Genomic DNA, 25,251 nt, shown 5'->3' with positions numbered 1-25,251 from the left:
GGGTGAAGCAGTTATTGACAAAAGATACTTCTGTCTTTATTACATTCTTATTTATTATTATATTCGTGAAAATAACATGTGTTTAGAGGTTTTATTGTTTTGCTCTTGACTTTAATGTAAGTAGTTATTAATGTTTTAATTGTAGTCTTGCTTGATTGTAATCTTGAACATGGGTGGTGCTGTGAGTGCTGGTGAGGACAACGATGAGCTCATTGACAATCTGAAGGAAGCCCAGTACATCCGGACGGACTCAGTAGAGCAGGCTTTCCGAGCTATCGATCGAGCAGATTATTACCTTGAAGAATTTAAAGAAAATGCGTACAAAGACTTGGCATGGAAGCATGGAAACATTCATCTCTCAGCTCCTTGCATCTACTCAGAGGTGATGGAGGCTCTGGATCTGCAGCCTGGGCTCTCATTTCTCAATTTGGGCAGTGGTACTGGCTACCTCAGCTCCATGGTGGGCCTCATTCTAGGTGAGTGTGGATACGGAGCTTGAGTCCTCTCTGCGTTAGAACAATGTCTATCGTTTGAGATAGAAAATGTAGTGGGTTGGTTGCATCCCCTGGTGAAGACCATGAACCTCCTATCAGTTGCCTGAAGCTTAGCTACAGGTGGTGGAAGACGGATGAGTTGTAAGTGGGGGGTTTCCATTTCTTTGTCTCCTCTTACCTGTGCTGCTGCATTCTGCTATGAATGATGGAAAACAGCAAAAGTGTATAAATCTTGACTTTATGTGATTTCTTAATTTAATTTAACCATTCTTTTGCTCTTTTATCCACTTTCATTAAAATCCTTTGGTAGTTGAAGTTCATTGTAGCTGTTTCTGTTTTGTTGTTTGCTACTAAAGGAGTAAAAAGTTTATGTATTTTTAAGGCATTTTCAGAGATGGAAGGGATTTCTTAGGTTATCATGTTTGGAGTCATTTAGGCTGTATTCTCTACAAGTTGTAGAATGTATGTATGAATATGGCCATTTCTGATATTATTATCAGGATTACCAACCAAAGAGCTATTGAATTCCTGCCTTGTGTAAAATGTATATTGGGGCAAAGATTTTAGATGTTGCTTGTTTTTCTTCTCAATTGAAATGATTTTTAATCTTAATTTGTCTTTGATTGAGACGTGGTTTCCATGCTTTAAGAAAAGTACACAGGCCCAGATTATTTATCATTCCTCTGACTTGCTTGATTTTACCTGAAAAGTTTTACCTTGACTATGGTAGTGGTTTTTGTTGGGGGGAATAGATAATAAAGCCACCTAGATTAGAAATGCTAATGAAAAGATCCTGGGAACTTAGGAGATGCTGTACAACCATGAACACTTGAGTTTAAATCCCCAGAACACATAAAAAGCCAAGTGCAACAGTGTGTGCCTGTAATCTCAGTGCTGCAAAACAGAGATAGGCTCTAGGGGCTTCTTGGCCAGCCAGTTAAGCTGAGTGGGAATCTGTCTCAAACAGTAACTTTGGGAGTGGAGATACCTAATGTTGATCTCTGTGCTATGGATACTCGTATGTGTGTGCGCGCACACACACACACACACACACACACGCACACACACACAGAGTGAGCCTTAATGCCTGTGAAGAGAGTAAGTCTGGAGACACTGCCACTCGATACCGCCAGTAATGATAATGAAAGTGCTGTGAGATATAGAGAAAGCCTAATATAAGTTTTATTTGTAAATATAGATTTTTTCTTAAATTTTTCAGAAAAATTTCTTTTTCTCTTGCTTTTTTTTTTCAATTTGCAATTTTTAAAAAATTGTTCTTTTGATGTTTGAAAAGTCCAGGCATCAAAACAAATACTGTGTTAATGATAGAAAGACTCCCTGAGTGATTTAGAGCCACAAATGTGCTGAGACATTAAAACCTCATGAATTTCTGTAATTATACATTACATAATTATCTGTGTTGTAATTAGTAAAGTACAGAAAAACAAATGAACAAGGGTTCTTTTCCTATTCTAAGAGCTTTGTTATTCTCAATATTTTCAGGTCCTTTTGGTGTGAACCATGGGGTGGAGCTTCATTGAGATGTGACTGAGTATGCCAAGCAGAAACTGGATGTCTTCATCAGAACAAGTGATAGTTTTGACAAGTATGGTCAGATGCAACCCATTGGTTCAACTAAGGACATTAATGATAGATAGAAAAAGCCTGTTTAATATGCATTGATCAATAAACAAAGTATGATGAGATGATCCTAGGTTATATGTGTATCTACCCTAGTTACTGTACTATTTTAATATTCTCTAGTCTTAAGGGCTTTATGGTTTTTATTTTATTTTATTTCTTTGTTTTTTGAGAAAAAGTACCCTCACATAGCCCTGGCTATCTTGGAACTCACTATGTAGACCAGGCTGGCCTTAAATTTATATAAACCCACCTGCCTCTGTCTCTTGAGTTCTGGGATTAAAGGCATGCACCACCACACCTGGGCAGCTTTTTGTTTGTTTGTTTTTTTATTTTTTGAGACATGGTTTTTCTGTTTTACAGCTCTGACTACACTGGAAATCAGACCAGGCTGGCTTCGGATTTACAGAGATCCTCCTGCCTCTGCCTCCCAAGTGCTGGAATTAAAGGTGTGGGCCACCATTTTCCAGCCAGCTTTGTGTTTTATAACTTATGACACTTACATTAACTTTTCATCAGTATAGTAAGAGAAGAGAACAAAAACTTTATTCAGTTTTCATATTCCAGTATAGAAAACTTTTATCACCTAATGGTTTCTACAATAGAATAGTTACGTTTGTCTTTGAACAGTTTATGTAAGTAGCTCTTGGTGTTTAAAACATGCACTAAACTTCTTAAAGAATGGGAGTTTCAGAGAATAAAAAGTGCTTTTTTTTTGCTGGTAGTTGTGGACAGAGGCAAGCAGATCTTTGTGAGTTTGAGCAAGTTGGTCTACATGTCAGTTTCTAGGCTAGACAGTAGAGAGTGCCTGTCCAAAAAGAGAAAGTGCTCTTTAAAACTTACTGTTGGGATTGGCAGAATGGCTCAGGGTAGGTAAAGGAACTTGCTGCCCAGAGTGATGATTTGAATTTGATCTCTGGGAACCACCTGGTGAAAGGAGAACTGACTTCTACAAGTTGTCCTCTGAAGTTTTCATGCATGCATGCGGTACATGCATGCACACACACACACTGAAATAATCAAAATCTGCTTGTCATGCAACTGAATGTGGTGTTGCACATTGTAAAAACAGTGAAAACTGATGGCTGCTGTTGCTTTATATTTAGATCATGTTGGAACATTCACTTTCATTTTATTTTGTTTGTAATTTCTAAGGATCTATTTATATAGTAATACAGCTTCTAGCTCCTGGATCCAGAAAGTGTTTCCTTGTCTGTGATTTTGTAATTAAAACATAACCTATGGTAAGCACAAGTTTGTTTTATGCACTTGTTGCAATGACACATATAGTTACAGAAAACTTTCTTCGCAGATTTGACTTCTGTGAACCTTTGTTTGTAACTGGCAATTGCCTAGAGATTGCTCCAGATTGTTGTCAGTATGATCGTGTGTGTTGTGGAGCAGGTGTGCAGAAAGAACACGAAGAGTACATGAAGAATCTTCTTAAAGTTGGAGGGATCCTTGTCATGCCCTTGGAAGAGAAGGTCAGGTTCTCTACACAGCTGATGTTGTGTATACTCTCCTTCACAGTCAGTTTATCTGTACTACTTTTGCAATAGCTTCTGCCATTTTATTAACCGAGGGCAGGATGGATATGCCTAGGTCTTCCAAACCCTAGGTGCTATGTCTGTACCTTCCCTTACCTCCTTTTTCTCTTAGATTTGTTCTTTTTGTTCTTTTTTCCTTCTCACCACTAATTTTCTTCCTTCCCTCCTCTTCTTCCTTCTCTTCATCTTCATCCTAGCTCCCTTTGTTGTTTTTGTTGTCTTATAATGGTCTACTTGCTCAATACTTGATGGAAAGTATTTTACACATTTTTTCCTTTTCCAAAATTTTCTTGTATAGATTGTCTTGTAACTTACAATGCTTTACTTAAAAGAGGTCATGAATGTAATTTTAAGTCATCTAATTTTGAATCTATATCATTTTGGTATTTAAAAGTTGCATTTGGTTGATGCATGTCTTAGGTGTGTGTGTTTATGTATGGGTATTCACAAGTGTGTGTGGCCACGTATATCTTCCAGTGTGCAGGTATGTATGTCATGTGCATGTGGAGGCCAGAGAATTGACATCTGGTATTTTCTTTGATTGCTTTCCACCTTATGTATGGAGGCAGGATTTCTCACTTGAAACCAGAGTTTACCAGTTTGCCTAATCTAGCTAGCCAGCTTGCTCTGTGGATTCCTTGTCTCCACCTTCCGGCTGTTGGGATTACAGGTGAATCACACCATCTGCCTTAATGTTTAATTGAGTGCTGAGGGTTGGAACTCTGGTTCTCCTGTTTGCATGTCAAATACTTTACCAACTGAGCTATTTTCCTAGCTCAGTTTTCCTTCTTATTTTTTAATCTATTGGTTTTCTTATTCATATTTTCTTTACAACTGATTTATTCAGGAGAGTAGGTTATTGGTCTCGTAGTGTTTTCCTACACTCTGGACTTTTCAGTCCATAGATGCATGTTCTTCTGTCCTTTGTATTTTCTACCTATTGGTAATTATATCTAGAGGCTTGGTAGAGTTTACCTTTGTCATATTTTGATGGAGGAGAACAAAAGAATATAATCCATGTATTAAAAATAGACATTTGCTCTCAGTATACAAAGGATTCTTTCTGAGATCACTTTCTTCCACTCATGATGACAAAATATGGAGATGCCTCAGATCCTTTTATAAAATCATGTCATGTGATAGTGGCATATGGACTACACACATCCTCCTGTGTGCTTCAGAATTCCTCTAGATTACTTGTAATGTCTGATAGAGTATCAGTTGTAACATGGAGGGCCAGTCTGATTATTTGTTGGGGTTTTTGTCTTGCCCAGTACCCCACAACTGTTTAGCCCCAAAGAAAATCACACATAGGTCTCCATAAATTATAAGCTGATTGGCCCATTAGCTCTAACCTCTTACTGGCTTACTCTCACATCTTGATTAACCCATTTTTCTGATCTATGTTAGCCATGTGGCTCAATACCTTTTTACAGTGGGGCAGATTACATCCTGCTGCTTCGGTGGTCTAGGCAGGAGTGGAAGGAATCAATTTCCTCCTTCCCAGAATTCTCCTGTTCTCATTACATCATTTCTTCTCCCTGTCTGGTTTTCCCGCCTGTATTTCCTGCCTGGCCAATCAACGTTTACTTATAACATGATTGACAGAATACAGACAATTCTCCCACACCAATCAGTAATATATAAATAGTTATTGTGTTGCCGGAATAATGACAAGCAGAAAGTCTGTACATGTTCAGAAGTAGACAATTATTTCTGAATATTTTTAGTATATAATTGCTTGTATGTTAAAAACCTTGGATCTCGAGGATAAGTTCTACTTAAGTATGTAGGTACAAGCAGCTTCTCTGTTTACTCATCCTTGTAAAATGATAGTAGACTGATCCATTGTTTCATTGAGAACTATAGAATAATACATTTAAATTCCTTCATTTTTTTCTGTATTTAGGTGCTGGTTAACTTTGATAAAGAGAAAACTGCTTATTACTGATTTGGTCCCCCTGAAGTATACATTATGTAAGACATATAGGATAAATTTTGGTTCTTAATGTTTGCTTATTAATTTTCTAAGTAATTTGCCCTTTTTTTTTATCAAAGGGAGGTGACTAATAAGGCTTTGTTTGTCTTTTAGTATTACTAATTTTGATTGAGATCATTTTAGCTCTAGTTAATTTGAAAAGGATGGGCATCCTCATACTATCTCCATCTGTTCATCTAGATTATGAAATACAGGCTTATAGTTTTATTTAAGGTCTTAAATGTCATTTATGTACTATGCTTAAATGTTTGATGTTCATTCTAGCTAGAAACTATCCTTTAAAAAGAAAGTTTCTGGGTAGTTGGATGGTGGTGGTGCATGCCTTTTATCAGGTGGAACTCTGAGTTGGAGGCCAGCCTGGTCTACAGAGCGAGTTCCAGGATAGCCGGGGCAATACAAAAAAACAAAAACAAAAACAAAAACCCTCTTCTTAAACAAACAAACAAAACAAAAAAAGATTCTAGGTGATGAAGAGATGGCCCAACGGTTAAGAACATACTGTTCTTTTTTTTATTTGATTTTTTTATTGTAAATAATATGTATATATTTACAATATATTGTAAGCAAAACATATATACAATATATATTGTTTTTTTATTCTCTTTTTTTATTGAGAAAAAAAAATTTCCGCCTCCTCCCAGCCTCCCACTCCTCCCCCCTCCCAGAACATACTGTTCTTACAAAGGAACTGAGCTCATGAAGATCTGTAACTCCAGCTTTAGGGATTCTGATGTTCTGTACTGGACTCTGAGAGCACTGGCACTCATGCACAGACCTTTGCACACACACATACACATTTTTTTAATCTTCAAAATTTTCTGAAAGAATGTTTCTGCTGTTATCCCTGAATATGATTAATCTTTAGATATTTTTTCTATATATTGTGCTGCTTAATCCTTTTCAAGAGTCTTAATTGTGGATGATTTTCTGAGTTAGATGTTTTTAGAAAAGATAAGCATATAAACTTATAAGTTCTATGACTTACTTGGCTACTTACAGACTGTCCTAGTCATGTTAAACAAATGTGACTTTGTTGTTAAATTGGATTCTTAGGTACTAATTGTATAATATAAAGTGTTTTAATGATCTACATTGCTGTGTATCCGATAACATATCCCACTGCACCTCTGAAGTGCAGTTAGTGAGAGTAAGGACAATTGCTTAGATATCCAAAATGACACATTTATGTTGAATAAAGTCACATCAACATGGTGGTAGTGTCTGGCCTCTCCTGCTCCCTTCCTGTTACAGGTGCAGATGGCTTGCACCTTAGATGTTTTGTGCCTCAGATGCCATTGTAGCTATATTCCTGAAAGCAGCACACTGAAAGCAGAGTTTGTACCTTTATAATCACATAGAAACTATATTAATTATTACACTCTTTGGCCAGTAGCTTAGGTGTATTCCTAGCTAGCTCTTACATCTTAAATTAACCCATTCCTATTCATCTATATATTACCACGAGGCTGTAGCCTACCCGTAAGGTTCTTGCGTCTGTCTCCTATATGGTGTCTCCTTGACTCTGCCTACTGTCTTTCTATATCTCTGTTTGGATATCCTGCCTGGCTTTACTCTGCTAAGCCATTGGTCAAAACAGCTTTATTCATTATCCAGTAAAAGCAACACATACACATAAGGACATCCCATATCAGCACAGAATTCAGGGTTTTTTATGGTTGAAATATTGTGGCTATTGTGCATCTTTGATTATTTTTACTGAGGACAGACCCTTCCCAACTTATCCCCAATCACTCTTTTGAAGAACCCTAGAAAATTGTTTGGTAAGAATTTTTCTTCCTTATCTCATTCTCTTCTAGCCCTTTAACTTGCTTATCATTTGTATTTCTTGTAAACAGAAGGTAGGTTAAGGAGTTTGAGTATGTTCATGCTAAGCATTGCATAATAATATATTGCTGTTAGTTGTAATTCACATCACATTAGGTGTTATATAGACAGGCTATTTCATATTTAGATTTCATATATTGAAACGATTATACTTAAATGTAAGTTGTCTAGTAGCCAAATCCTTTGGATATTCTTGTTTTGTCTTTAAGATAGTTGACCAAGATAACACGCACAGGCCCCTCTGCTTGGGAAACAAAAAAGATTCTGGCTGTTTCCTTCGCCCCTCTGGTCCAACCCTGCTGTTCGGAGTCAGGACAACCCAGACTTGTTCAGCTACGTGAGTATAAGCATCTACCTGTCTTTTATGTCTGGTTAAACTCAGAATAGAAAAAAAGTACAAAAAAAATCCCTTTGATATTAAAGAGTGTTAACCTCCCTTATTTCAGCCCACAAATTATACAAGATACTTTAGGCATTTAAAAAGTCTCTCTATTTAACCCACCTTAGATGATTTTAGTCTTCTTTTAAATCTATACAATGTTGTTACTGATCATGCATTTGAAAGTAGCAGATTCACAGAAGAGCTAATTTTGCCATGTGGGAAGCTCAGGCTGTTTGCTTTGCCTGCTGGGAATGTGTAGTGGCACCTGCACACAGTTTTCTCTTTCTCACAGTACCTGTCTCATGCTGCTGTAAGCAATATGGATGAGGAGCCTGTTCTACTGTGCGACTAGGAAATTTGGGGTAGCCTCATATGCTCTAAACCTTTGTGTTTTTATTTCTAAGATGTAGACTCAGCATGGAGCTTAAATAGGGTGATATTCATTCTGATGTTTTATATTTTAAACAGTTCTCACAGAAATAGGATTTCAAAGTTTTGAAGATTTAGGATTTCCAAGTGAAGACTATTCATCATGCTTTCTGATCACTTAAAACATTTAGAAAATGTGTGTGTGTGTGTGTGTGTGTGTGTGTGTGTGTGTGCAAGAAAGAGAGGGAGAAAAATATAATAGAAATGTGAATTATTATAGATTGAAAACAAATACACTTTGGTGAATTTTTTACAAAACATTTCAATTTGTAATAGTCATTTAACAAATTGTCCTACTTTGTGTGTCATATGAAATTCAGTTTACAATTAACAGTGAAACATACCAAGGAGTTTATAAAGACTAGGGAAGGCATGTACAAGATGTTGTTATGTTGTGCTTGATTTTGAGGGTGAGAAGGAATTCCCTTAAGAGAGGAGGAGTAAAAAGAGAACCAGGAAAACCAAGGCAATAGAGACATACACTCTGTGGTGTTGTCGTGGGATGTGTTGGAAAAACTTGACTTATGTGTAGTTTGGGTTTTAGTTCATTGTATGGCTGTGGAGAGCCTCAGATGTTATTGAAGATGCTGTAATGCCATCATTTGGAGGGTGAATTTGTCAGACTGGTGCTCTGAAATTTTATTCTTTCAACAAATGTGGCCTATGATCTTCTGGCATAGTGGCTGGATTTGGTGGAAGACAAGGACTCATGAGAGCATTTGGAAGACTTTGAAGATCTGGTTAGAAATGAGTGTTTCTGTATGAGGACTTGTCAAGCCTGGATATGTGTTGCCTTCTCAAATGCTCACTGTGAATGTTTAGTGATAAACATTCATGTGATTTGGTTAGCATTAACCAAAGCTGGGTAGGGTATTTGCAGTTTCTGTCTTCCCAGATTTTCCTAGATCACTGATTTTTATGAGACCAAGGAAGTAAGAGAAACCGTATAGCAAAGCCAGCCCACAATGATGCTGAACAACTTGGACATGCACTGCCTGGAGCATCCTCCTAAGTGGCCTGTATTCAGGTTGGAGGCAGACATCAGGCAGGAAGTTGGGGTTTTCCCCATCAGGCAAGAGACAAAGATTGAGACTACACTAGCCTCAGCAGGAAGGGTTCAGGGATACATGACCTTTCTGAGGAGCAACAGGAGAGCCCAAGGTATTGATATTATTGTCTATGCTAAGTGTGGGGTAGGATTGTCTTGACTGGGACGAAATTTCAGCTTAGGGAAATGGTCTGTATTACTTAAAGTCATAGAATAGATATAAAACCAAGGATCATACTGAGAGAGAAGCGGAGTGGATACTGGAGCCTTTGGGGGTATCATAAGGTCCAAGGAAGAGAAGTCATAGAGAAGGGATATGAACTGAACCAGCTATTCCTGGTAGTCCTTAGAGAAAGTTCAGTAGGCCAGAGTTGGTGCTTGGGAGCCCAGTAGCCAGTGAGGGACTGTTTTTAGCATCTCGGGGAAACAGCTGAATTGTAGAGGTTCTAGAACTAGTCTTTCTTGAATTGAGTTAGTGAGAGCAGGATATACCACAGGTCATTTGTTGAACTACATTGGGGGATGCGGGAAAGATACTGCAGAACCATCCCAAAGAGAGAGCACAGCCCCATGTTCTCAGGGACAGAGGAAAAGAGAGAAAGGTTGGTACCTCTGAAAGAGGGAGGAGGTATTGTTTGCTGTTAGAACCTGGTCTACAGACTTGCATTTCTGCAGGGCAGAGGATACTGGTGGTCTTTAGGCAGGGTTTATGATTTAGGTAGCAAATGCTGCAGATAACACGAGAGTCCTCTCTATAGGGTGGCATCTTGTTTGGAGAAGGTTATGTGCACTGGAGGGAAAAAGGGTTTTAGATTTTCTGTTTAATGTATTTAAACCCTTGGTCTCTAATTCCTTTTACTTTGAGAAAAACCCTTATTACTGCTATGTGTTTATTGTTAGCTTAAAGTTGTGTTTGGTTTCCATTTTTTTTCCCTTTCGTGTGATTTGGAAATTTTGTTTTTCCTTAAAATGGTTTTAGATTTTCATTTGTCTACTTTAGCAGAAAAATAATATATAAATTACTATGAAACTATTAAAATAGATAAAAGGATGTTCGAAATATAGATTACTGTATTGTTGAGTAGATGTTATCATGTCATTGAGCAGAGTAAATTGAGTTATAAACTAGTCTGCAAGAACAAACCCTAAGGTTCCAAATTCTGCTGTTGACTGATGTATGGCTAGACAGTATTTCTTTCCTTTTCAGAGTTAAGAATTAGTATATGTGGATATGTCCTTGAGAAACACGCATGGTGCAGAGTAGACCACTAGTTCCTATTTTGTTAGAATTAGTATATGTGGATATGTCTAAGAAACACGCATGCAGAGTAGACCACTAGTTCCTATTTTGTTAGAATGTTCCCCTTCTTTGAAGTTCTTCCAGCAAGTTAGGTGTGGGGTTGACCTTGCCCATGCCCATAGGCTCTACCCCTGTCCACAGCACCACTGGCTGTGCGCAGCCTGCAGGACCTGGCCAGACTTGCTATCTGTGGCAGCATCAAGAGGGCTGCTATGCGCCAGGAAGCCACCAGAGGAGGTGGACTGAAGAGCACACCTATGTTTAAAAGAAGGCGACTTCGTCGTCGGCGAATGGAGACCATTGTCTTTTTGGACAAAGAAGTCTTTGCCAGTCGAATTTCCAACCCCTCTGATGACACCAGCTGTGAGGATGCAGAGGAGGATCGGCGGGAAGTGGCAGAGAGGACCTTACGGGAGGCCAAGCCTGAGCCACCAGTAAACTTCCTTCGCCAGAGGGTATTGCGCCTCCCATTGCCCGACCCCCTGAAGTACTACCTGCTGTATTACAGGGAAAAGTGAGCTTGTGGGAGAGTGGGACCAGGAAACCCAGAACAAACCGCTGGCCAGGTACACGTGTCTTTTCCCTTCATTGGTTCCTGACTATCCTCTAAAACTTTCATGCAATGGTGTGATTTTTTTAAGCACAATCCAACAAGAAACTTCATTGAATTATTTTCCTCAGTGGCGGGGGTGGGGTGGGGTGTGCATCTTGTTGGTTTTGCTGTAATTTGAACTCACTGGGACCTGCATGATATCTGCTCCTCATGCAGGCAAACTTATACATTGAGGCTGGAAGTGAATTGTATTGGATCCTGTGTGAAGCAAGGGGCATGTTTGGAAAGGTGTGAGGGCATCTTTGGGTGTGACATACCACTATTCAGCTTGAATTTATGTCGTGATTCTATTGCTGGCACTGAGTTCATCTGACTTTTGTTGTTTTCTAGGTTGGGAAATGTTGGAAAGCCTCTCTTATTTTAATCAAATCTTATGTGAAATATCAACTTGAAATTTTTAAAAGGAAAAGAAAATGAGATGCAGGAGGAAGAGGAATAAAATATAAAACTGCCAGACGTCTTTCTGAAATTTCCAAAGGCTTCTAAGTAGTTGACCCTCTCTCCCTCATGCCCTCTGTTACTTGATAGGAACCACCATCAAGTAATCTCTTACAGGATAGTCTAAAAAGAAAACAAGTTTTTCTTACTTAAAAAAAATGTGTGAGTGATAAACTAGTCACTGAATTGCAAAGACCAGAACAGGTTTCTAAGGTATTTAAATGGGAATTTTCAGAGCAAGTAGAGAGACTGCAGGGTGTTACAGACAGCCCCCTCCCTGCATACTTCTTGACTTTAGTTTGCTATCTTTCTGTGATCATACTAGAGTATCAATTCATAGATTTTTATCTTTTATAATTCTGGAAAAAATTGTTAGTTTTGTAAATTTTCTTAAGAACAGATATATGTATTTTACTAGCTCCATTACATTAGAGCAGTTTAACCCAGTGAGTTGTGAAATTTATTATCTCCAGGGTGTTGGTGTTGAGAACTATCAATATTTTTTTTTAAAAAGCAACCTTTCTGGCTGTCAGAGGGCAGGACTTGAAGTTACATTGCTGATTCCAAAAGCTGGCTCTTAAAAAAAAAATCTTTTTTAACCCAAAGAAAAGAATAGTGTAAATTGTTAACAATAAACCCAAATTAGAGTGTTAATTTAGGATTTAAGTACTGAGATTTTATGATTTATTTTCAGGTTAGCCTCACATGACTTGCAGGGAGAGGTTTGATTTGTGATTTCTCCAGCTTAAATGGATATTTTGGATCTTTTTTCTTTTTCTTTTTTAAGTTGAATCATTTTACCACACAGTATAGTCTGCATGTATAGTTGGCAAAACATATATTGCCCTATATTATAAATATAATGTACACTTACATTACTTTAAATATAAGCTATTTAAAGAAAGTTCATAGTTGTTTTTACCTGCCTTTTAACTCCACGTCAGGCTTCTTTTCTTTCAGAGAGAATTGCATGCTCTAACTTGGCTTGCAAATGTTTGTGGTTTGCAGATCTTAGTTGATGTTAACTCTAATTGTTAGGTAGACTTTTGTTACTGGAATTTTGAACATAAATTTAAATAAATCTGTAAAGTCTGTATATTAGGTGGCTTGACTGAATTTTTTCCTGTGATTGCATGTGGGCTGCATTTTGAAAAACCACATTTGCCTTTATGCTGGATTAAAAAAATTATAATGCATGAGACATTTTCCTTTACATGATAAACTTTTCTTAGCATTTTGTATTTATATTTTGTAGTTGTTATCACTCTGCATTTTAAATCATAATTCAATTGAATAGAGTTATAACATGTGAGAAATAGATTGGTCTTTATAAAACCAGGGAAGAATTGGAATTTTCTTGTGAGTAAACACACTTTGTTGCCAGAATTTAGTATAATGTACCGCATTCTTTTTTAGACTACTAAATCTTAATGTAATCAAATGTCTTCAGGATTTGTATTGTAAACAACATTGATAACTGCTTTTGTTTTAAGGAGTGGTTATTTTTAAACATGTGACTTCTGTTTTAATGTAAGAATCAAAGGTATACATAAAAATAGATTTGCCAATGTGCAACTTAAAGTCGAAAATCTAAGAACTTTAGAAACACTGTTTTTTTTTTCAATGAGATGAAACACATGGGGACCTCAAGTGAATCAATAAAAAAGTAGTTAAGACATTTTATTCTCAGCATTGCTTCTGTGTTGAGTATGGAATTGGTTACATTTACATCTTGCTAAAATCCCATTCTGTTCAGTGGGCTTGCAGTTTGTACACGTTCCAAATGTCAGTTCCTTTTTTTTTACATTGTGTAATTATTCCACACCTGCAAACACCCTAGTGTTGGCATATCCAGCACATGTAGAAGTGAGTTTATCAGATGCCATCCCAAAGCTAGATTCAAATTGGCCATCAAAATCCATCATCCATCAGATTACCTTCAAAACAGTACATAATTCTAAGAGTCTGTAAAAGAGCCCGTTTTCATTTAATTAACAAAAAACAATATTAAGAACCTTTAAAATATCCAGACTGATGGAAAAATCAAGTTGACACTCTGACCACTCCATAATATTTAAAAAATTTAATGATTAATAATGGATACTTTTTATATAGATACTTGTTATTTTTGCTTGATTCAGAGGAAATATTATTATTTATGTGGTGATTCTCTTAAAGTATCTCAGCAGGCTGATATCTGTCCACTCATCCAAAGAGATTTCTTCTTAACCCTGTTTTCGCACTTCTACTGTCGGCCAAGAATCCTTGCATGAGATAATGATGGGTCTCCCACCTGACTGAGCTGCTTCTCAGTTCCTAGTAGCATAAAGAACAGGAAATGCTATCACTAGTGGGAGAAGTCCAGCAGGCATTAGAGCTTTGTTCTGGACCCTGTCCTTACTGTCAAGTTAATGAACAGATCTAGTATTTGACTCTTCCAGGGAGCAAGCCAGGTCTCCCACTATGAAATCACATCATTGCCTATATTTTCCACATGCAGACTTGATCAGAACCCACAAATTCATCATCCCATCAAGAATCCCTCAAAGAAACAGTTACCAGCAGAGACCTTCTCTGGAAGCTCCACTCTTTAGCCCCCTCATCTGTAAGTACTTGGGTACAAGGAGGATACTTGTGCAGGTGCTGAGCACTGGCCTCCAGTGTCTACATGGTAGATTTCACCTGATGCTGCCCAGGCTATCACTGTATGTAACTCTCTACCATCCAGCCGTATTTTAGGTCAGTTCTTCATAACTAAAGTTGGAAGTGAGATGGTAGAACTTCAGGTTCATGACAGCTCCTCACTCTGTCTTTATGAAAATCCATCATGCCCATGTCAGTTTCCAACCTGTCAAAGAATCTGAGCGACACTTTTTTTTTGTGTCCTAGAGAATGTGACTTGGAGCTCACCATTGGGCTGATGAGAGAACATATACAGCTATGTCTGATGAATCATTCTTTCCCAGCTCTGACATGCAAATGGAAGGCAATCGGGGAATAATGTTAGGAGTAGGCTCAGAGACACTACTATAACTATGCAATTTTTAACATCTAGATTCATCTTTATTAAAATAATAAATAATAAAAATAATAAAATAAGAGCTCTGTCTGCTCTTATATTTAGAGGACCATTTCTAGCACCTGCATTTCTAGTTCACAACTGACTAACTCCAGTTCCAGGATATCTGATGCCCTTGTCCGGCCTCTGCATTCACTGTGTGCACAAGGTACATAGACATACATGCAGGCAAAATAAAAATAAAACATCAAAAAATAAAATAATTAGTTGTAAAATTTAACCTTTCTATATTTAAGACAGTGCATTTCATACACACCTAGTAAGATGATTTTCACAGTTGCCATGATTGTGCCATATCAGAATCATAGACAAACATATTTATGTCTTTACAATGTCAGAGTTTATTTAATAACAGTAAATTCACAAGATATAACAGTTTCAGTGAAAGCAACTGTGAAGTATTCCTGTTTTCCTTGGTAATCGTGGCTGACAAAAAGTTTTTAAAAATATTAAAGAACTTATTCTTAAATCACACATTAAAAGCCACACAGTATGTATATTTGTTTAGGTTTCTATTACTGTAATAAAACACCATGAACAAAAAGCAATTTGGAGAAGAAAGGGTTTGTTTGGCTTACAGATGATAGTTCATTGTTTATTGAAGCCAGTGCAGAAACTGAAACAGTGACCATGGAGAAATGCTGCTTACTTGCTTGCTTATATTGCTTTCCTTTTTTTTCCATTTTGTTTTGAAATTTGTTTATGTGTATGTTTTTGTACCATAGGCATGCATGGAGGTCAGAAGGGTCTTTGGATCCTGTGGTACTGAAGTTTTTATGGACATTTATGACGCCACCCTATGGGTGCTGGGAATCGAATCTCTGTCCTCTGCAAGAACAAGTTCTCCACCCCACAACCCCCAAAAGGATTTCTCTGTGTATCCCTGGCTGTCCTGGAACTCACTCTGTAGACCAGGCTGGCCTCAAGAGATCCACCTGCCTCTGCCTCCCAAGTGCTGGGATTAAAAGCGCGTGCCATTACTGCAGGGCAGAACAAGTGCTCTTAAAGGCTAAACCATCCAGCTCTATCGTCTTGCCTTCCTATTTCACTCATGAACACTGGTTTAGTGGTAACACTGCCCACAATGCGCTAGGACCTCTTCTATCAATTTACGTTCAAGAAAATGCCCACAGACTTACCTACAGGTCAGTCTGATAGAGACATTTTGCCAGTTGGGGTTCCTCTTCCCAGATAACTAACTTGTGTAAAGTTAACAAAAAACAACAAAACAAAGCAACTAGGACTCACTCCCCCCCCCCCCCCCCCCCCCCGTAGGTCAGTCTGATAGAGACATTTTGCCAGTTGGGGTTCCTCTTCCCAGATAACTAACTTGTGTAAAGTTAACAAACAAAGCAACTAGGACTCACCCCCCCCCCCCCCCCCCGTGTAGGTTGACTGCAGAGGATTGACGAGGAAAGGCATTTATTTCAAAGAGGTCTGAGAAACGAGAGCTGGGAAATGTAAAGAAGTCTATAGGAACGAGTAAAAGAACCAGCTGGAGGTCTGTGGAGAGGAACTGCTGGTATTGTAGGTCAGAGTTGGTCTGTAGTGCTGAATCTAGCTAAGTGAAATGACAGAATTAAGACCAGGTGAAGAAAAGGTTACACGGAGCCATACGTTAGGCAGACAGCAGTTGAGAGGTAGTATCAAGTCCCTGAGATATTTGGGTAGGCTCTGCCTGTCAGTCCCGGCTCAGAGACCCTCCTGGAACCCTTCCACGGCTCGGCGTGTGGCAGTTTCTTCTCATCACCCGGTACCTCCCTCTGATCCAGGGTACTTCAGGGCCGCCCGCCGCCAGCCTTCTCCTGTCAACAGCCGGTGTTCGAGGCAGAGAGCCCCGTGCGCACGCGCAGGCCCTGTACGGAAAGCTAGGGAAGGATTATCTGCGTTGACCAATGGCGTGTGCGAGGCTGCCCGCCGCAGTGCCTTCTGGGAACGTACCAATGACCGATTCCAAGGGGCGTCTGCGGCGGCTGAAGCGCCAGACATTGAGAACCTTTACGTTGAAGCTGGAGCAATGCTGCTTTTCTGTCCGAGCTGCGGAAACGGACTGATTGTGGAGGAAGGACAGCGTTGCCATCGCTTCGCCTGCAACACTTGCCCCTACGTGCAAAGACTAATATATAATATTTAATAATTATTTTATAAAATTAAATAAAACTAGTTTCTATGTTATACTTAATAAGCATGTTTTATACGTAATCCTTGTACATCTCTGTGCCTTTTAGAAAAGTATATTGTCAAAAAATCAATTTAGGGGCTGGAGAGATGGCTCAGAGGTTAAGAGCATTGCCTGCTCTTCCAAAGGTCCTGAGTTCAATTCCCAGCAACCACGTGGTGGCTCACAACCATCTGTAATGGGGTCTGGTGCCCTCTTCTGGCTTGCAGGCATACACACACAGACAGAATATTGTATACATAATAAATAAATAAATATTAAAAAAAATCAATTTAGTACATAGGATAGCATGCTTATTAAAAATGATTTAATATTCCCAAATTCAGATTAACTTGGTATTGAAGACCTAGGTGACATTTCATAAATCATTTAATCCTACGTGCATAATATCACACGCAAGGTGAGTACCAGAGGCGAGCGCCTCCTCGGCTGTCTGAGCTCAGACCTTCCTGCGGGCGGTAGGTTTTTTGTCTCTCGCAGCAGCGGTTCCCCAAGTCCAGCAGTTGCTAATCCAGTGGCGTCGCTCCGACCAAATCGAAGCCATTCTTTTGGTTACTACAGAGATTTCTGCCTCCGGCTCTGTGCTGCTCGTTTTGTGACACTCAAAAAAGTTGCGAGAATTTCCGTTCATACCTCTAGGCTGAACCACGCTTTTAAAACCTTCAGTCCCCACACGCTGTTCCCAGCGTGCCAGACTCCAGTCCGCTTATCACCTCTCATCTCAAATCTTTATGTTCTTTTTGTAGCTCTTTTTGCTCTCTCCCCCTCCCCCTCCCTTCCTCGCCCCCCTCTCTCTTTTTTGGGTGTGTGTATATCTCTCTGTTTCTCTCTTCCTTTTCCTTTATCTCCTTATCTTTTAAAATAATGACTACCCTATTTAAATTCCAGCCTTTTTGGCTGTTGGTACGTGCCTATAATTCTATCACTTGGGGAGGCTGTGGCTGGAGAATAAGTTCAAGGTTCACCTGGGCTGCATGGCATATATATATATATATATATATATATATATATATATATATGAAAATTAAGTAAACAAACCACAATCCAGTTCTCCCAGTTTATCCTCATTCCTGTTATCTTTTTCCCAGGATCGGAACTCAGAAAGCTGGTTTTCAGCCCTTGGTGTTTTGTTTACCTTTCGGCTCTTGTTCCTCCTTACCTTGGTGTCCGGAGTTCTGTGATTGCAGATGGCATCACCAGGCCTTGGTGACACCTCATTCTTTTTTTTTTTTTTCGAGACAGGGTTTCTCTGTCCCAGAACTAGCTCTCGTCGTCCAGGCTGGCCTTGAACTCACAGAGATCCACCTGCCTCTGCCTCCCGAGTGCTGGGATTAAAGGCGTGCGCCACCACCACCCTCATTCTTAATGTTTGCACTTTCCTAGAGCTATATGGAGTTTAGAGTCTGGATTTGTGATAAGATGAATGGTGACTTAGTTTCGAAGTTTGAGAGATTGACTGCTAAATTTAGGAAAGCAGCCAAATGTGTCCCCGGGGAATGCTGGGATACCCAGATAAATGATACTGCTAGGCTTATTTTGTGTCTTTCATATTGGATTATTAGGTGTTTTAGGGGTTTGAGAAAAGAGTAGGGTTTAACTCAACTCTTCTTCCTGCTCTGCCTGGTGTTTCCTCCAGTCTCTAGAGGGCTCTGACATTGGACCTCTGGGTTGTTTTGGGAACATCCCAGTCATAAAACCCCAACATTTTAATGGCTTTTGGTGCTCTCTGAAGAAGATAAATTTTGTATCCATTTACCATGTAGAGGAAATGCTGGAGAGGGGTTATGGTTTGGTGTCCCACCTTTTAAACTGTATGATTACTTGAAATCTTTGGTTTATTTTTGTCAGGTAACAAACCGAAAGTATCCAAAGCTGAAAGAGGTGGATGATGTGCTTGGGGGAGCAGCTGCCTGGGAGAATGTGGACTCCACTGCAGGTGGGAAGTTTTCCATTACAAAGCCAGTGACTCAACCCTGTTTATTATTACTTATTATATTTAATAATAATGCATTTATTATAATACAACCCTTTATGTTATTATGACCAATGACATGGTTTAGCGGGTAAAAGCTCTTGTTGCCAAATCTGTCAACCTGAGTTTGATCCTTGGAGCTCAGATAGCTGATTCATGAAAAGTTGTTTTCCACTCTCCCCCAGTAAGTATGAAAGAATTTAAGGAAATATAAATAATGGCAAATATCAGTAATTACAAATAGCTTGTGTTTGCCACTACAGGAAGTATTTGATGATATGTTTTAGTTACAATGTAGTCGTTCTTTAAACTCTAAGCAAGGCATTAAAACTTTTTTGTTTGTTTGATTTTTGTTTTTTGTGGATTTTTTTTTTTGAGACAGGATTTCTTTGTGTAGCCCTGTGTGTCCTGGACCTCCTCTGTAGACCATGCTGGCCTTGAACTTAGATGATTCACCTGCCTTCCTGCCAAATTCTAGGTGGTTTTTTTTTTTTTTTTTGGTTTTTCGACACAGGGTTTCTCTGTAGCTTTGGAGCCTGTCCTGGAACTAGCTCTTGTAGACCAGGCTGGTCTCGAACTCACAGAGATTTGCCTGCCTCTGCCTCCCACGTGCTGGGATTAAAGGTGTGCGCGCCACCACCGCCCGGCTCAAGTTCTAGGTTTAAAAGGCGTGTGTACCACCATCTGGCTGTATTAAAAAATTTAAAGTAGGTTCTTTCAAGGAAAGATATTCTGAAAGGAAAATCACCATACTGATACCCACTCCATTGTTTCATTTCGATTCTCCAGGTCAGATTAGACCAGTATAAAAATCTGGTATATATTCTCTTTTTGAAGCAAATTCAGAGTTTATTACAAAAAAGTTTCAGTGTTGGTTTCAACTTAAATATTGATGGTTGTTGAGAGGGGCAGAGAGATACATAGAGGGCAGTCATCCATGCTCTCGTAGGTATAGGCTTCTTAGGAGAACTCTGTTGTATGTATTTTCAAATACCACTATTGAAAAAATGATCATCTCTGGTCTTTTTTTATTCTATATGGATTTAAAAGTTTTATAGCTGGAAGTGAAGTATGGTGGCTCAAGCATGTAAGCCAGTACTCTCAACCCTATCTCAATCAATCTGTCAATCAGTAAATAGTTTTGGGGAAGCTGGGTGGTGCCAGCACTCAAGAGACAGAGACAAATAGATCTCTGTGAGTTTGAGGCCAGCCTGGTCTACAGGCTCCAAACTATATAGAGAAATCCTGTCTTGAAAAACAAACAGAAAAAGTAGGGCTGGAGAGATGACTCGGTGGTTTCCATCTTGATCCAGTGTCCTCTACTGGCATCCATGGTTCATAGAATACTTACTAACAAAACATACACATAAAATAATTTTTAAAAATTAAAAGATTTATGTTTGATAGACTTAAATGTGATAATGGAAAGAAAGAATAGGGCCCTAAATATTATCTGTTTGAGAAGGAAGGCACATGTGTGATTAGCAGTCTTTTTCTCTATAAGGAAATATACAATTTTATGTTAAAAGTTAGAATTAGCTAGGTGTGCTAGTACAGCTTGGGAGGTGGGGACTGAAATAATCAGGAGCTAAAGGTCATCTTGGCTACCTAGTGACCTTGAGGCCAACTCCAAGAACTTGTTTTATAAAAGCAAACAACAAAAACCTTGAAAATGAGGACTGGAGAAATGGCTCAGTGGTTAAGAACACTGACTGCTCTTCCAGAGGTCCTGAGTTCAATTCCCAGCAACCACATTGTGGCTCACAGCCATCTATAATGAGACCCGGCGCCCCCTTCTGGCCTGCGGGCATACATGGAAGGAATGCCGTACACATAATAAATAAATAAATCTTAAAAAAAAAACCTTGAAAATGGAAAATGAGTAGGGGCTTAATTTTTTTAAATCTATTTGTTTATTTTTGAGATAGACTCTTGTTATGTAGCCCAGGCTGGCCTTATAGCAAGCCTCTTGTCTCAGTCTCTTAAATGCTGGTTTTATAGCTGTGTGCTACCACACTGGGCAGGTATTTTTGTTATAGCCCCACAAAACAGACTATAAAAGACCCTTCCCATGCTATGCTTCCAGCCAGTCTTCAATAAAATTTGAGAAAGAAAGTGATACTATGGAGGTGCTTTCAAAGTCACAGTCTCTCCAGTCCCCCTAGTATTGGTGTGCTGTGGGTAGGATGTTGCTATTGGCAAATTTACCATTGGCAAAGTAGTCTGGATGAATGCGGGGATGAGATATTTACCCATACTTAACAGTATTTGTGTAATGTGGATGACTTGTTTTTCTCTTTGTCAGAGCCATGTCCAAAATGTGAACATCCCCGTGCCTATTTCATGCAGCTTCAGACCCGTTCCGCAGATGAGCCAATGACCACCTTCTACAAGTGCTGCAATGCTCAGTGTGGACATCGCTGGAGAGACTAAGGGCAGGACTTACCCAGCTGTAGCTCTGAATGTTGTGTGCTGAAGGTCTTTGCTGTGTGATAGGAAGCTAACTCTTCAGTGGTGGAGGACCAGGGTGAAACAGGTCATCTGTAGGTCAGCAGATAAAGACCTTAATGCACAGGGGCCTCGGGTCCTTGGGAAATAAATACACATGAGGATATTCACTTGGCTTCAGGTTCTATTCCTTCATCCTTTGTATTTATATAGTGGGTAGTTGATATTTCCTTACTACCATTAGAACTAGAAACTTGGTTTATAGCCAAGGATAATCTTGAACCTCCTATTCTTCTTGCCACTGACTCAGAAGTATTAGGATGATAGGCATGTGAACTATATTCATTCTATGCAGTGCTGGGGATTGAACTCTGAACCTCATGAGTACAGACAAGTAACTCAGTCAACTGAGCTATATCTCCAGCCATTTAATTTTTAAGATAATTTTTATTTTTTCTCTCTAGAACAATTATAAAAATATCCATAAAATCATTGAAAAGCACATTTAAATTCAGGACTGACATGATACAGCTTGTATGATTGATAACTAAACAAACATCTGTTATTTGGATTTTCTGAATGATGTTGATAGGAATTTAAAAGTAACCAAAAATATTTTCTATTTCCAGCTAGGGAGAAAGGACCACAATAGAGCCTATGCCTAGCACTTACAAAAGTCTGTGTTTGAACCACATTCAAAAACCTGTTAAAATCTCAATAAATTTAGAAAAGTTACTTATTTGCTAGAATTACTAGTGAGATTATTCTATATAGTGGACATATTTTTCTATGATGGAAGCTCTGGTCCCTCCATGCAACTGGACAGTCATATACATGATAAAGAATGCAGATAGTAAGGAAATCTAAAATAACAGTATCCTCCTATGAACATAACACATCTAATGTTTTCAAAGTCCTTAAATAGTGGTGTGGGTGAATAATTCACAAACAAAAGCTGATTTCGAAATCTTTGATCTGCGGTTATTTTCAAGCCTTTAGAACTTTGTAGATTATCTCCTTTTACTAACTCTGTTACAAAGGAGAGCCACATAATCTTTGAATGAGATGTATTTGGATATTAGATCACTTGCCTAGCATATGGCAAGTTCTGGGCTCAGTCCTTGGTACTGAATGACAGAGGTGTGGGGGAGAGTGATCATTTTTACTGTTGGTAAGGGTTAAGACATTCTCACAAGGCTGGTGAGAATAGAAGTTGGTACAACAGTTTCTCAGGACAATGAGGCAATATCTAGCAGTAATTTAAAATGCTACCCAAGGGTGACAGACATGCAGTGTTACCACTTGAGAGGCCGAAGCAGGAGTATTGGGAGGTCCAGGCTATCCTGTCAGTGGCAGCAGGAGTTGGAAGAGAAGATAGGTTGTGTGCTGCTGCCTGTCTCAGCCCCAGTTCTTTCAGTGAATTTTTGTCATTGATGCTGGGATTCTGGACCATGCCACAAAAGATTCTCAGGACAACTAGGTATAAAGTAAGTCAAGTGTCTTAATAATAGCCATGTTTATGATTTGGGTGGCTTTTTTTTCTTTATTAAAAATTTCCACCTCCTCCCATTTTCCTCTCACTTACCCCACTCCTCCTCCCTCTCCCTCTCCAGTCCTAAGAGCAGTCAGGGTTCCCTGCCCTGTGGGAAGTCTAAGGTCCTCCCCATTCCATCCAGGTCTAGGAAAGTGAGCATCCAAACAGACTAGGCTCCTACAAAGCCAGTCCATGCAGTAGAATCAAAACCCAGTGTCATTGTCCTTGGCTTCTCAGTCAGCCCTCATTGTCAGCCACATTCAGAGAGTCTGGTTTGATCACATGCTCCATCAGTACCAGTCCAGCTGGTCTTGGTGAGCTCCCATTAGATCAGTCCCACTGTCTCAGTGGGTGGATGCACCCCTCGCATTCCTGACTTTCTTGCTCATGTTCTCCCTCCTTCTGCTCCTCATTTGGACCTTGGGAGCTCAGTCCAGTGCTCCAATGTGGGTCTCTGTCTCTATCTCCATCCATCATCTGATGAAGGTTCTATGGTGATATGCAAGATATTCATCAGTGTGGCTATGGGATAAGGCCAGTTCAGGCACCCTCTCTGCTGCCCAAGGAACAAGCTGGGGACATCTCCTTGGGCACCTGGGAACCCTTCTAGAGTCAAGTCTTTTGCCAACCCTAAAATGGCTCCCATAATTAAGATATCTACTTCCCTGCTCCCATATCCACCTTTCCTCCATCCCAACCATCCCATTCCCCCAAGCTCTGCCCAATCCTCCCTTTCTCCCTTCTCTCTCCCCATCTCCCCTTCCCCCCACCCCCACACCCATGCTCCCAACTTTTGCCTGGCAATCTTGTCTACTTCCAATATCCAGGAGGATAAATATATATATATATATATATATATATATATATATATATGTTTTTCTTTGGGTTCACCTTATTTAGCTTCTCTAGGATCACAAATTACAGGTTCAATGTCCTTTATTTATGGCTAGAATCCACTTAGAGTGAGTACATACCATATTCATCTTTTTGGGTCCGGGTTATCTCACTAAGTAAAGTGTTTTTATTTAATTTGGGTGGCTTTTTAAGAGAATTGTTCAGTGAAGTTTCACCCCTACTTATCCTTTTTTGTATTTGTTAAATGAGATCATTGGATGAGTCCATAGATGACAAGGGTTCAAGCTGTTCTTAATATACCAGGTTACAAGGGGTTAAGACATAACTTTTGAATGTCAAAAAGAAACCTTACTATCTCTTTGAGTTTTAGGTTTACAACTGGGAAAAGTCAAATTAAGGTCATCTGGTTAGTGTGGTTCATCAGTGTTAACATTCTCAATTGAAATCTCTATATAAGATGATTATAGACTGTGTACTCCACCTTTATTGCTTTAGAATTCACAGCCCTTAGCTGGAGTTTTCACAACCAGACGTAATTTGCCTATTTTAAAAAAATTATTATGCCTTTTTCCTCTTCTGGGGACGGTGCTTAGAGGCACTCAGAATGGTCCAGCGTTTGACATCCTACAACACAGCCTCCAACAAAACTAGGCTGTCTCGAACCCCTGGCAACAGGATTGTTTACCTTTACACCAAGAAGGTTGGAAAAGCACCTAAATCAGTGTGCGGTGTGTGCCCAGGCCGACTCTGAGGGGTTCGTGCTATGAGACTGAAAGTCCTCATGAGATTGTTGAAGACAAAGAAGCATGTCAGCCGGGCCTATGGTGGCTCCATGTGTGCCAAGTGTGTCCGTGACAGGATCAAGCGGGCTTTCCTTATTGAGGAGCAGAAAATTGTTGTGAAAGTGTTGAAGGCACAAGCACAGAGTCAGAAAGCGAAATAAATGTGCGGTTTTTTAAATAAAAAAATTATTATTGCATAGGTATATGGTAGGGGGTGGTGGATACATATCTCAACATTCACATGGAGGACAGAAGGTGACTTTGTGAAGTTGGCTATCTCTTTATTTTTATATTGTTTCTGCCCCACTTATTTCATTTTCCAAGCGCTCCCCTGACATTTTAATCTATCTTAAGCCTTGGCTACATTATGAGATTTTGTTTCAAAAATCAAAACTAACAAGAATTTTGTCTATACATCAAATTATCACCAAAGAATAATATTGGAAACAGAAAAGAAAAATTACCATTTATTATACAAGGATCCATAATAAAGACTACCAACAGATTTTATAGAAGAAAATCTTTGGACACTAAAAGTCAGTGAGCTGCCACATTGAAAGTGCTGACTGAAAACAAGCTGGAAAACCCCACAAGTGAGAGAGATAATATAAAACAACATGGAAGCTGGAGAGATGATCCAGTGGACAATAGCAGCATACTTCTCTC

At 39.2% G+C, this 25,251-nt stretch overlaps 1 protein-coding gene and 2 pseudogenes across 1 annotated transcript; all 3 read left to right on the top strand.

Moving 5' to 3' along the window:
• The first annotated feature begins 169 nt into the window (after positions 1 to 169).
• On the top strand, positions 170 to 11,220 carry LOC121445463 (annotated as a pseudogene).
• Positions 11,221 to 16,832: 5,612 nt separating this feature from the next.
• Positions 16,833 to 21,536, top strand: LOC121445471 (DNA-directed RNA polymerase III subunit RPC10). Its single transcript, XM_041647610.1, has 4 exons — positions 16,833 to 16,917; positions 17,369 to 17,394; positions 18,843 to 18,930; positions 21,272 to 21,536. The coding sequence occupies exons 1-4, from the start codon at positions 16,833 to 16,835 to the stop codon at positions 21,397 to 21,399; spliced, it is 327 nt and encodes a 108-aa protein (XP_041503544.1). The 3' UTR covers positions 21,400 to 21,536.
• A 2,871-nt stretch (positions 21,537 to 24,407) lies between these two features.
• On the top strand, positions 24,408 to 24,746 carry LOC121445467 (annotated as a pseudogene).
• The last annotated feature ends 505 nt before the right edge of the window (positions 24,747 to 25,251 follow it).

The sequence above is a fragment of the Microtus oregoni genome, unplaced genomic scaffold (genome assembly GCF_018167655.1).
Source record: "Microtus oregoni isolate MIOR12 unplaced genomic scaffold, Mior012 000193F_ref0000305, whole genome shotgun sequence".
In the NCBI taxonomy this organism is placed as follows: Eukaryota; Metazoa; Chordata; class Mammalia; order Rodentia; family Cricetidae; genus Microtus; species Microtus oregoni.
Note: the sequence above shows the minus strand (reverse complement) of the source record. Positions and strands in the feature narration are given on the sequence as shown.